At 59.2% G+C, this 12,512-nt stretch overlaps 2 protein-coding genes across 5 annotated transcripts in view; both read left to right on the forward strand.

Moving 5' to 3' along the window:
• TBC1D10A (TBC1 domain family, member 10A) overlaps window positions 1–2,301 on the forward strand; it is a 34,770-nt gene extending 32,469 nt beyond the window's left edge. For all 3 annotated transcript variants that reach the window (XM_011979098.1, XM_011979097.1, XM_011979099.1), the window contains exons 7-9: window positions 221–410; window positions 515–669; window positions 1,468–2,301. In XM_011979098.1, the coding sequence (XP_011834488.1) occupies window positions 221–410; window positions 515–669; window positions 1,468–1,944 (822 nt within the window). In that variant the 3' untranslated portion in view covers window positions 1,945–2,301. The remainder of the gene's footprint in view (window positions 1–220; window positions 411–514; window positions 670–1,467) is intronic.
• Window positions 2,302–4,629: 2,328 nt separating this feature from the next.
• Window positions 4,630–9,201, forward strand: GATSL3 (GATS protein-like 3). Of its 2 annotated transcripts, none has more exons than XM_011979093.1 (9): window positions 4,630–4,881; window positions 5,488–5,558; window positions 6,728–6,915; window positions 7,001–7,133; window positions 7,337–7,463; window positions 7,919–8,032; window positions 8,196–8,278; window positions 8,368–8,462; window positions 8,618–9,201. In XM_011979093.1, the coding sequence occupies exons 1-9, from the start codon at window positions 4,769–4,771 to the stop codon at window positions 8,684–8,686; spliced, it is 993 nt and encodes a 330-aa protein (XP_011834483.1). In that variant the 5' UTR covers window positions 4,630–4,768; the 3' UTR covers window positions 8,687–9,201. The 2 variants fall into 2 exon arrangements, with proteins under 2 accessions (XP_011834483.1, XP_011834486.1); XM_011979096.1 differs by having other exon boundaries at window positions 7,340–7,463.
• The last annotated feature ends 3,311 nt before the right edge of the window (window positions 9,202–12,512 follow it).

Below are 12,512 nucleotides of genomic sequence, written 5' to 3' on the forward strand. Positions count from 1 at the left end.
CTCCCCAGCCTCTTTTGCTCATGTGCCCTTCTTGGGATAAGCTCCTCCGGGGGACCAGCTGGCTCTGGTTTGCTCATCATTGTATCCTAGCACCTGGCAAAGGCAGACACCCTGCAGGCGGAACTTGCCTGAGCCTGCTGGGTGCTGGGTGCGGGGTGTAGTCCCTGCCCTGGCTCCTGCAACCCACGGTCATGGTCCCATGGCCTCGATGTCTCCCCAGGAAGCGATCCAGCTGGACGGGGAGATCCTCTTCTCGCTGTTGCAGAAGGTGTCGCCGGTGGCCCACAAGCACCTCAGCCGTCAGAAGATCGACCCGCTCCTCTATATGACAGAGTGGTTCATGTGCGCCTTCTCCCGAACCTTGCCCTGGAGCTCTGTGCTACGCGTCTGGGACATGTTCTTCTGCGAAGGTACTGGGCTGGGCTTGGGGGGAGCACTCCTGTTCCCAGCAGCCTCTCTTTGCAGAGAAACCCCCAAAAGGCTCCTTGTACTTAACTGCCCATCCCCCATGCAGGAGTTAAGATCATCTTCCGGGTAGGGCTGGTGCTGCTGAAGCACGCGCTGGGCTCCCCCGAGAAGGTCAAAGCCTGCCAGGGCCAGTATGAGACCATCGAGCGACTGCGGAGCCTCAGCCCCAAGATCATGCAGGAGGCCTTCCTGGTCCAGGAGGTACAGCCCGCGCCTGCCCCTTACCACGGGGAGGGAAGAAGACAGGTGGGGGTCCTTTGAAGGGGGTCCCTCTAACCCTCAGCCCCTGAGGGTAGGTCACCTATGCCAGGACCATTGCTAGGCGGCCCAGAACATGTGGGCGGACCTCATCCTTCTGTCTGGTGAGGAGCATGGGACACAGAGAGGCCTGGCTCTGCAGGGCCTTCTGGATCCGAGCCACTTGGGAATAAAGAGTGCTGACCCACGGCCCCCTCTTCCTCCCTGGTACCCCATTCACAGCCTTAGCTCTTATTTCCCTTTCTTCTTTCTTTATGGATACTTGTCTCTCAGGGGCAATTAGATGGAACGTGCGTGGCCAGCTTTTACACATGAGGAAATGGAGGCTTACAGAGGCAGAATCACTAAGCAACTCCCCTTAAAGTCACCCACCCAGGTGGAGCTGGAATTTGAGCCTAAGCAGCCAGGCTGCCCTGGGCAGTGGTGGAGGACAGGTTGGCAGAGAGCAGGTTTTTGTCTGTCTGGGTCTTACCCCTTCAGCCCTATAGTCAGGCAGGTGGACTCGTGAAGCTGTGGGCAGCTTTCTCCTCTGAGGCGGTGAGTCTCAAGTGTCCAGCTCACCTAGCACTCAGCACTGGGGCTTGTGACTGCAGCTTGGGACTAGACCCTCATCCTTCCTGAGGTCAGTGTTTAGTGGCCAGGGCTGGGGGATGCTGAGAAAGACTGGGGGCCCAGGCTGGGAGGCAGAAGGGGAAGGTCCTTCTTCTTGGCGCCCACTTGCCTGTGTCACTGCCCCGGCAGGTGGTGGAGTTGCCTGTGACAGAGCGCCAGATTGAGCGCGAACACCTCATCCAGCTGCGGCGCTGGCAGGAGACCCGGGGTGAGCTGCAGTGCTGCTCCCCGCCCAGGCTGCATGGTGCCAAGGCCATCTTGGACGCAGAACCCGGTCCCCGGCCTGCCCTACAACCTTCACCGTCCATCCGCCTGCCCCCAGATGTCCCCCTCCCTGGCTCCAAAGCCAAGCCCAAGCCACCCAAGCAGGCCCAGAAGGAGCAGCGGAAGCAGACGAAGGCGAGAGGGCAGCTGGAGAAGCCCCCAGCTCCAAATCAAGCCATGGTGGTGGCCGCTGCAGGAGATGCATGTCCCCCACAGCATGTGCCCCCGAAGGACTCAGGCCCCCAGGACTCAGCCCCTCAGGATTCGGCTCCCCAGGTCTCAGCCCACCACTGCTCCCAGGAGAGCCTGACATCCCAAGAGAGTGAGGACACCTATTTGTAACCCTGGCAGCTCAGGCCTCCAGGGTGGGGTCTCCACATACCTACACGGTTCATGAACTGACATTCCACGGCCTGCCCACCCTCTGAGGGCCAAGCCACCTGGCCACTGGGCTGGAGTCTGGCTGGTCCAACACAGATTCTGCCTGAGCCTCCTTATTTATTTTCTTTACAGTGGCACTCGGGCTGGCCCAGCCAGGGCAGGCAGAAGCTAGGGCCTGGGGGTGGGGCCTCCTTCAGCCCCCTCCTCCTGGGGGGATGCTCCCCAGGGTTAGGGTGCTGGTGTGAGGGGAAAGGGTGGGGTGTTCTTTGTGTAAAATAGAAACATGGTTTTGTACAGAAATAAATAGCCTTGTGTAGACAGCTCATATACCACCTTGGTCACCTTGGTGCTCAGCATCTCTTCTCTGCCCTACAGAGCCCCTCCTCCTGGGCTCCAGCCCAGCACCAGAGTCTCTCTGAGAGGTACCTTTACCAGAGCACATGCCAAGTCCCTGGCCAGCCCCCATTCTTAACCCCCATTTTCACTCACCCGATCCCCACTGCCTTATGTCTACCTTCTGCCACAGATAAGGGACACTAGGGCTGGAGCTCAGTGCTGGGCAGAGTAGGGTGTGCTCCCTAGGCCTCATCCTCACCCACCACCAAGGGGGCAGGGACTCCTAAGGAGGAGGTTTCAGGGTCTTCCTCCTTCAAGGCCTGGCCTGGATGCTACCTCAGGCTCCAGTAAGTTTCTGAGAGCTCATTCTGGGTTGGGTTCAGGGATGGGGCCCAGGGTGGAGCACCATAAATGTCCTTACAGGCTCAGCCCTCAGGGGGAGGGGCGAAGTGTGGGTCTTTGATAAAATGCCACCTTCAATTTACTGAACACTTGCCAAGTGCCAGGCTGAACTGGTCAAGTAGGCTTGATTAGCCCCATTTTACAGATGAGGAAACATGAGCTGAGCGGGAAAGGAACCACCCAGCCTCAGCCAGATTTGCACCAAGAGCCCCTCACTCAGCTTCCTCTCCTGACCAGGGCTGCAGGAGACCTGACTCTGCCCTTGAGGGCCCAGGCAGGCACTGCGGTCACAACCTAATGACTGGTGAGGGCAAGGACAGGGTGTCCCTGGGAGAGGCCCCCCTTCTGCTGAGGAAGCAGCTTTTCCAGTCAAACAATAGCGCTGTTCCTGGCAGATGACCAAGCTGGGCCAGGCCAGGCCAGAACGGGAGGGGGCAGGAGAGGGAGGAGCAGAGCCTCCCTGGGAGCTTTCAGGCTTCGCCTGGGCCTGGAACATCCTGTCCTGGTGCAGCTGGGGATACTGAGGCCTAGGGAGGTGAAGGGTCTCAAGAGACTATCAGGGTAGGCCACCCCACTTCCTGCCTCCTTCCCCTCAGCCCTGTGGTTTCCCACTCTATCTGCACCTGCCATTGATGAGATGGGCTCAGCCTTTGAGAGGCTCCTCCTTCCCCTAGTCCTCCAGGGGATAGGCCAGGATGTGGTGGCTACACAGTGTCCCACAGGAATGTGTCAAGCCCGAGAGTCCAGGGAGGAGGCTTGGCTTCCATCTGCCTGTGGTGGGGGCTCCAGAGCAGGCAGAGGGCCTGCTCAGGCCTGCTGGGTCCCAATCAGGCCTGAGGCCTGCTTTAATCTACTTGGTTCAAAGCCTCACATCTGAGGCCTCAGGGTGCTCCGGGCAGACAAGGGTCCCCTGGAGCATTATCGGCCCTGCATGGAGCCAACATGGACATGCTGATGCCTGCTCAGCCTTGGGGTCTTCTTAGACCTGTGGGGGCCTGATAAGATCTGGGGTGTCTGCCAGTGCTGGGGGCCTCCTTGAACCTGAAGCAAGTTTAGATGTGCACAGGCCAGTTAATGGCTGCAGGCTTTGGGGCTCAAGTTTCAGGCTTGAGGTCTGAGTACTCACTGAACCTCAGCTGCATGGGCCTCCCCCACCAAAGTTTGAGCACTGGGCATCACTGGCTCAAGCACTTTTGGGTTTTGTTTGTATCGAGGGACCTCAAGTCTTAGGCCTTGGCCACCTCCAGCCCCCTAACCCAAAGTATGTCGCTCAGGCAGAGGTGGCTAGAATTCTATCTCTGTGTGTCCCTGGCGGGGTGCCTTCTATTTTGGAAGTTGGATGAGAGGAACAAGTGGGGCTACCAGGCCAGGTTTCAACTTGTCAGCCCCCTCGCAAGCGGGGAAGGGTAGGTATCAATCGCAATCTTGGGCTGGCGGCCCTGCCCCCTGCAGCCACCACAGGTAGGAGAGGGAAAGGTGCCCGGTGGACGGCGCTGCAAAGCCGACCTATGCCTCTCATCGCTCCAGGGGTTTGGGGCAGCGTTCTGGTCCCAGCCGAGCTCCAGTTCGTTTCGTGGTCCTTCTGTCTTAAGGACCTCAATCATAAAACCCACGTGTGTGCCAGAAGGACAGAAACGTCCCCTAGCCTCCTGGATGCTCCCACCCGCTGCGCAGCTGGCGTTCCGCGGGAAGGGCGGAGCCCAGGGAGGGGGCGCGTCATGGGCGGGACCTGGAGGAGTCAGACGGGGTGGGGTCTATCCCCGAGCCAGTGCTAAAAAAGGCGGAGGCGTTCGGGGCGGTCTCGGTGTGCTGGAAAGCGGTTCTGGTATTAGGAGGAGGCGTGACCACCCAATAGGCTTCTCTTCCCGCGGGGCGTGGCCGTCAAAGAGCTGGACGCCGCGCCTGGCTGGGCGGGTCAGTCGCGTAGCGGACGGCGTGGACTCGGCCGCGCAGCGGCTCCTTTAAGGCTCGGGCACCACCCCCGCCGCCCCGCCTCCCGCGCGGCCTGGGTCTAGTTTGCGGTGGGGTCGGGTCCGCGCTAACCGCGATGGAGCTGCACATCCTAGAACACCGGGTGCGGGTGCTGAGCGTCGCCCGTCCGGGTCTCTGGCTCTACACCCACCCGCTCATCAAGCTGCTCTTCCTGCCCCACCGCAGCCGGTGCGCGCCCGGGTTCGGGAGCGCAGATGGGGGCTGAGGGCTCTGCTGTCGCTCCGGGCCAGGGTCGGAGGATTAGAATCGCCGTAAGGCAGGCAGGCAGGCGGGCGGGAGCGGGTGGGGAGGGCTCTCCCGCTCCGGCCGCCATCCGGCCTGGGGGACCACAGCCTATCCGGCCCCGTGAGGCCCCCTCCGAGGGGCAAAGCGCAAACAGCCTGGGATGCGCAATGCTTAACTCAGTGGTGTCAAATGTGGGCATTCCTACCTGATCACTCCGGGGAGCTCCTTCCAGGACACCTCCCTTCAGGTCAGAGGGGCTGGACTAGGGGGTCCAAGGTCCGACGCCCCTAAGGCTGTCGCCGCGGGTGTGAACCTCTCCTCCCTCCAGGAGTGGAGGGGTGGAAGGCTCCTGGAGAGGTCGGGAGGCCGGAAAGTAGCCCCCAACCCCGGAGATGGGCCTAACATCCCATTGCCCTGGAAATTAAAGGCCGAGGGGGCAGGAAGGCGCTGGCCCGGGGTCGCGGGGGTGTCTGGGGCAGATGGAGAGACATCCACTCGCAATCCCCAGTTCTCCACACCAAACTGAAGATGCTCCCCACTCCCAACCAGGTGCAAGTTCTTCAGCCTGACGGAGACCCCTGAGGATTACACACTTATGGTGGATGAGGAAGGCTTTAAAGGTGGGGGCTGGTCTGGGGAACGGGAGTACGGGAGGGGCTTGTCGCGCTCCCCTTCTGTAGGGTTCTCACCAGTTGCTGGGATCCATCCCACGAGCTTAAGCCTTAAAAGCAGATACGTCAGGGTTCGAATCCTACTCCACCACTCCTTGGCTGTGTGCCCTTGAGCAAATCACTTCCCCTCTCTGAGCTGTTTTCTCTTATGTAAAATGGGTATAGTTCTGGTTCTGATAAACAGGGTCCCATGAGGGCTTTATAAACTCAAAACCGCTGAAGGGCACTCAGCAGTCTTAGGTCTGCAGGAGGGCCTCTGTTATGATTCCAGGCAAGTGCTGCTGTTAGAAGTCCCTGGGTATGATTTCCTCCTGGTCTTATCTCCCTGGTTTGGGTCACCTCCTCCCCTGCTGGTCTGGGAACTCCAGGAGTCCGAGGGAAGGAATGCAGGAGTAGGCAGCCATCTCAGGGGAGGGTCCTGGAGGCCTCCTGGCTGTGCTGGGGTGAATAGCAGTCACCCAGGCCCTGGCCCCTGCTCAGGACTGGACGCCAGCCTGGGCCCTCCCTGGGCCCTGGAGCTGACGCCTAGCTCCTCCTTCTGCTGCTGGCCCGGCCCATCCTCACAGGCTTGGAGTCTCAGGCGAGCTAGCTGGAGCTTGGCCTGTCCCCCTGCTCCACTGCAGGCCTTAGTTTCCCTGTTTTTACTTCAGGGAAGTCTGGGTCTGCAAAAGGGGAAAAGGCAGTCCCCCAGCCAACCTGATCGGCGAATGCCCCCTGGTGGTGCCCTGTGGTATAAAGCTTCTGCTAACCCACGGAAGACACGGTAGTGAGGTACATATTGTCGTCCCATTTTACAGATGAGGAAACTGAGACTCAAATCATCTGCCCCAGGTCACAAGACAAATTAACAAAGCTGGGATTTGAACCCAGGTCTGTCTGAATCTGAACCTCTGATCTTAAGTGGGAAGTTTCAATGCCACCAGGCCAGCACTTGAAGCCTTTCTCAGTCTTTGCACACATAGGGACTTCAGGAGCAGAACTGGGGGGAGACAGCCCCAGCTTGCAGACTTGCCCTTACCTTGATGGAGCCCTCCAAGGCACAGAGAGGGAAACTGAGGCTCAGAGAGGGGCAGGGGCCAGCCTTGCAAACCCTGACCTGACATGTCCCCTGCCCACAGAGCTGCCCCCATCTGAGTTTCTGCAAGTAGCTGAGGCCACATGGCTGGTGCTGAACGTGTCGTCTCACAGCGGTGCGGCAGTGCAGGCTGCTGGGGTTACCAAGATCGCCCGCTCGGTCATCGCGCCACTGGCTGAGCACCACGTGTCTGTGCTGATGCTGTCCACTTACCAGACGGACTTCATCCTGGTGAGTTTCCTGCTGGTGCTGATGCAGAGCAGGGTGGATATAGGTACCTGGGAGCCCATGTGATGTGCCATCTGCTGTGGCCCAGGTGCGGGAGCAGGACCTGTCCGTGGTGATCCACACGCTGGCCCAGGAGTTCGACATTTATCGCGAGGTGGGCGGAGAGCCTGTGCCTGTGACGAGGGATGATTCCAGCAATGGCTTTCCCCGCACTCAGCATGGTGAGGGCCGCCCTCTGACACCTGGACTTGGGCAGGGCCTCCTCTTCCCACTGGATCCCTTCCCTTGTAGGCCGCAATGGGGCAGGAGGACCCTGGCCAGTTCCTGGATAACAAGACCCGCCCCTGGCCAACGCCTCTCCCTGGCTGGCCACCAGGGGGCGCCCCAGCCCACGGTCTCCTTTTCACCTGCTGCTGTCCTCCAGCAGGGCTCAGCCCCACGGTGCATCCCATCCAGAGCCCACAGAACCGCTTCTGTGTCCTCACACTGGACCCTGAGACGCTTCCAGCCATCGCCACCACCCTCATAGATGTCCTCTTCTACTCGCACAGGTGGACCTTGGAACTTCGTCCTTGTCCTTACGCCACTGTTCCCTACACTCTGTCCCCCCACCTTCCACCCATCCATCAGTTTTGCAACTCTCCCTTGTCCTCTCTTGGGATTCCTGGCAGCCCATGACACTCACTTGTGCTTCAATGATGTTCGGGGAAGGTTCTTGCCCCAAAGCTGGATCTCTTTCCAGTGGTGTCCTCTGAGCTGTGCCCTGGTCTGGCCCTCTAACCGTGGGGTCCTTTGTTTTTGGCACAGGCTGGGTTCATTGTCCTCCCCTATCCCCACCCACACCTTCCAGAGGGCTGGACCCTTGGGCGGGTAGCAGAGACAGCAGAGCCTGCCCAGGCCACCATGCCAGCTCCTTCCCAGGGTTCTGGAGGCTGATCGGGGTCCTCCAGCAGGGGCAGTAGGCTGGGTGCCTGACAGAACCCCTAAACCTCCCATCCCTCCCCAGCACCCCCAAGGAGGCAGCCTCTAGCAGTCCTGAACCCAGCTCCATCACGTTCTTTGCCTTCTCCCTCATCGAGGGTTATATCTCCATTGTCATGGATGCTGAAACACAGAAAAAGTAGGTGACCCCTGACCCTGGGTGGGCCCCAGGCCCCAGCCAGTCCAGGCAGGGAGGAGGTGGGGCATCAGACTTTGAGGTCAGCAGGTGTACCTGTCCCAGAGCTCATGGTCAGGCAGGGGTGGATGGGGGTGCCCTGCCCATCACCCATCTCCCTCCCCAGGTTCCCCAGTGACCTGCTGCTGACCAGCTCCTCAGGGGAGCTGTGGAGGATGGTGCGCATCGGCGGACAGCCCCTGGGCTTTGGTGAGGGCCGTTCCCGGCATTGGGGGGTTGGGGAGTGTCTGGGGAGCAACCGGCATGTGCCACATGTGCCCCTCCTCCACCACCCTTAGATGAATGTGGCATCGTGGCGCAGATTGCGGGTCCCCTGGCAGCCGCTGACATCTCTGCCTACTACATCAGCACCTTCAACTTCGACCACGCCCTGGTGAGCACCATGGGCTGGGGCTGGGGGAGCTCCTGAGGGGAGAGTGAGGCCCAGAAATGTGGGTGGCCGAAGGTAGTCTCAGCTGGGCCAGGAAGTCAGGGGTGGCCTTGGTCAGCTTCTGCCTTGACCCTTCCCTCCTGCCCACCTGCCCTCAGGTGCCCGAGGACGGTATCGGCAGCGTCATCGAGGTCCTCCAGCGGCGGCAGGAAGGCCTGGCTTCCTGAGTCCCATGGGGAACAGAGCAGCCACCCTGCTCTCCCCTCGACCCAAGCTTCCAAAGACTTCTCTAAAGCTATTTCCTTAAGCTCCGGAATGAGCCCCCTGTTCTGCCGGGGACCCTCATTCTGCTCTCTGTATGTAAGCTGCGTGCGGGCACCGGCTTTTACGCAGACACCTGTGTGCACTCGCAGGTGGAGTGGGCAGGTGCTAGCCTGACTGCGTGTCTGCCCACACAGGGGAACACGGTGCTCGGGGCTTAAGCCCCCAACCCATCACTCCCTGCGCGGCCTCGGCGTTTGCACAGTCCCTGCCTGAGGCCCGAGCCACCCCCCTCAGCCTTCCTGGGCCAGCTGTCCCCCAGACAGGGCCCTGACCTCTGTTCTGCCTCTGGTGGGGTTGCCTTCCCTGGCCAGGTGAGTCCTGACAGTGCCTCCCCCTCTGGGGCCGCCGAGAAAAGCATTTTGACAATCTCTCTCTCTTCTGTTTTTATTGACTTGTTAATAAAGGACTTTGTAGTGACTGGGTTGGGCTACGGTCCTTGGGGGTCCTCTGGGTCTGAGTCTTAGCCATGGCTCCACCTCATGGTCCCCTCTATCTGAGGTCTTGGTCTCTCTCTGTGTAGCTGGCTGGGGGCGGGGCTCACCTGGCTTCGCCTCATTCAACTCTCACCACAGCTCAGTAAACTATCACCATTTTCCAGACGAGGAACCGAAGCTTTGAGAGGTGACATGACTTAGCCAAAGTCACATGATTCCCATTCCCATGCCTGCCTTTGAAATCTGGGCTGTTCCCAGATTTCAGAATAGCTTCCAAATAGCCCAGAGGGTTCTGAACCTGGGCAGAGACTCGCAGACCCTCCTATCTGGGGAGTCTCCCAGCTTTCCCTGTCACTGTGGATATAGCCAGCCTGCTACGAAACCCACCAAGGAGGGCCCAAAAGCACTTTTCTTTATTCCAGCCCGCTGCCTGCTTTCTTCTAGCTCACTGCCTGCTTTCTTCTGGGCCTTGCCTGAGTTCTGGCTGTCCCTCTCGTTGGCTAAGAGATCAGTCGGTTCTTACCACCAGGGCTCTCCTGGAGTCACTCCTAAGGTTCAGGGCCAGGAGGACAGGACAGGCACCTGGAGGCCACCTGGAGCCCGCTCTGTCCTCGGGGGCCGCCACCCTGCTTGGTGAGGCTGGGATCCTGCCACGGCCTGATGAGGCCCCACAGATGCCCCAGGGAGACTATCGGGTACCCTCAGCCCAGACCCGCCCATGCTCAGGCAGGGAAGAAGGGTGTGACTTCTGTGTACTCAGAGGTCGTGGTGGCTCCTCAGAAAAGCCAGAACAGGGACAGGCCTCTGGCAATGCGCCCGTGCTGCTCCTGGGGACCAGGGGTCTGGGGCCTCGGGCTGCAGATCACAGGAGCCAAGAGCACAGCACAGCCTGGTGAGTGAGCAGCAGGGGCTGCCTGGGCCAGCCCTTCCCTCCAGCCTCAGTTTCCCCGTGTGCATGGAGACCTAGGAGACAGCTCCTTCAGGAACATGGGGAAGGGGGCATTTCTTTGGAGTTTTTTTTTTTTTTTTTTTTAAATGGAGTCGCGCTCTGTCACCCAGGCTGGAGTGCAGTGGCGCAATCTCAGCTCACTGCAACCTCCACCTCCTGGGTTCAAGAGATTCTCCTGTCTCAACCTCCTGAATAGCTGGGATTACAGCGGTCTGCCACGATTCCAGGCTAATTTTTGTATTTTTAGTAGAGACAGGGTTTCACCACATTGGCCAGGGTGGTCTTGAACTCCTGACCTCAAGTGATCCGCCTGCCTTGGCCTCCCAAAGTGCCACGCCAGGCCAAGTTTGTCTCTTGTTGGGGGGGTGAGGTTGGGGGGGTGAGAGTCCCAGTTCCTCTCTTTTGAGGGTCTGGTGTGGAACCTGGCTTGGGGGATGTCTGGGCTTGAGGTGGGGGCTTCAGAGTCAGGATTCTTGGGGCTGCTTAACCTATAGCTAGCGGGCTCCCAGCCCCTCATCCAGCCCTGGGGGTCTCACCATCTGTCTGTCTGCCTGTGAGTCATTGCCTGGTTTGGTGTTCCTGTCACCCTGGCTCACCAAGGGCCTCAGGCCTCTCTTGGGTCCCTCATACCAAGTTCCAGCCTAGCCTCGGCTAGTTCTTGGGGTTGTCCAGGCGGCTGGCCTGGGTGAGGGGCCATGGGCACATCACTGCGGGCTGCTCTGACTCACACACAGGCCTGAGATCAGTGTGCCCGTGTGTCTCTGCCACATACCCGTGTGTCTGTGTGGAGGATTTTTAGCTCCTAGATAATAGGGTCCTTAGGGGTCACTGGGTCGGCTCTTCGCCTCCAGCAGGCTACAGATAGGGCCATCTTCCTAGGAGTGCTGGGGAGATCATGAGAGCAAGCTGGGCTCATGGGCACAGAGCTTGGGAGGTGTCCCAGGGACACACAGGTGAGAAGGTGGGGGGCGCCTTCCAGGAATGTGACCCTGAATCTTACACGCAGCTGATGCTGTGTGTCAGGTCAGACAGACTGACCTTGAGCTCTGTCAGGTTAAGGTGGAGACGCACAGAGCTACCTCGTTGTCCCATCCAGGCCCCCAGAGAGTCCTGGGGCACAGAAAGCTGGTCTGGTCAGCCTGGGTCTGGGGTTGGGCTCCATGTGGGTCATTCATAACCAAGGTTGGCAGCACTCTGTGGCACGCAGCCCACATCCTGCACCCTGGGAGCTCTTGGTCACCTGTCCACATCAGCACAGGCTGGGGAGCCGAAGTGCCTGTGTTCATAAAGATGGCAGCAGGTCCCAGGGAGGGGCCTGCCCACAGTCCCTCAGGGAGAGGGAAGGGGCTCTCAGCCCTCCAACTACCAGCCTAGTGCCCAGCATCTGCAGGGAGGATGTGGGCCTGGGTGGGTGGGGACGGGAGATGAGGAAACCTCAGCCAGGCAGAGTCAGCGGCTTACTTCCACCCTTTCTCATCTTCATGCCAAGACAGAGGAAGTGAACTCCTAAATTCCCCTCCTCTGAAATACTGGAGCAGAGATTCAGGATTTAAAGTCCTCATCTCCCTCCCAGGCAGGCGGGGCCGCCGGGTCCCGTGCTTGCCAAATGGTTCCACAGCTGGCTTTTTGGTCCTCTGTAGAGGTGAGACGAAACTGTATGTGCTCTTCATCTTCCTCTAGGACCCAGGATTCTGCCCAGTGGGAAGGGCCTGAGCAGGAGGCAGGAGAAAGGGGAGAAAGGAGTAGCAGGGGACGCTGAGCCATCTGTGGCTGGCTTACTGAGCAAGCACAGGGAAGCCGCTTCCCTCATTTGCCTGTACGGGAGGGCAGGTGTTGTGCTTGGTTAATTCACATCCATACAGTCTACATGTTGCTTAAGGAGAGGCGATATGTTCTGAGAAATGCATCATTAGGCGATTTGGTTGTTGTGTGAACATTATAGAGTGTACTCACACAAACCTAGCTGGGATAGCCTACTACACACCTGGGCTAGCTGGGCTAGCCTGTTGCTCCTGGGCTACAAACCTGTACAGCATGTTTCTGTAGTGAATACTGTAGGCAGTTGTAATGCAATGGCAAGCGCTTGTGTACCTAAACATAGACAAGGCACAGTAAAAATGCGGTATAAAAAAAGCATAACCAGGTGTGGTGGCTCAGCACTTTGGGAGGTTGAGGCAGGAGAAGCATTTGAGCCTAGGAGTTTTACCCAGGTGGAGACCAGTCTGGACAGCATGGCAAAAGCCCATCTATACAATAATAATAATAATTTTAAAATAGCTGGGCATGTGGCTCACATCTGTAATCCCAGCAGTTTGGGAGGCTGAGGCGGGTGGATCACGAGGTCAA

This window comes from Mandrillus leucophaeus, unplaced genomic scaffold, assembly GCF_000951045.1.
Source record: "Mandrillus leucophaeus isolate KB7577 unplaced genomic scaffold, Mleu.le_1.0 Scaffold2, whole genome shotgun sequence".
In the NCBI taxonomy this organism is placed as follows: Eukaryota; Metazoa; Chordata; class Mammalia; order Primates; family Cercopithecidae; genus Mandrillus; species Mandrillus leucophaeus.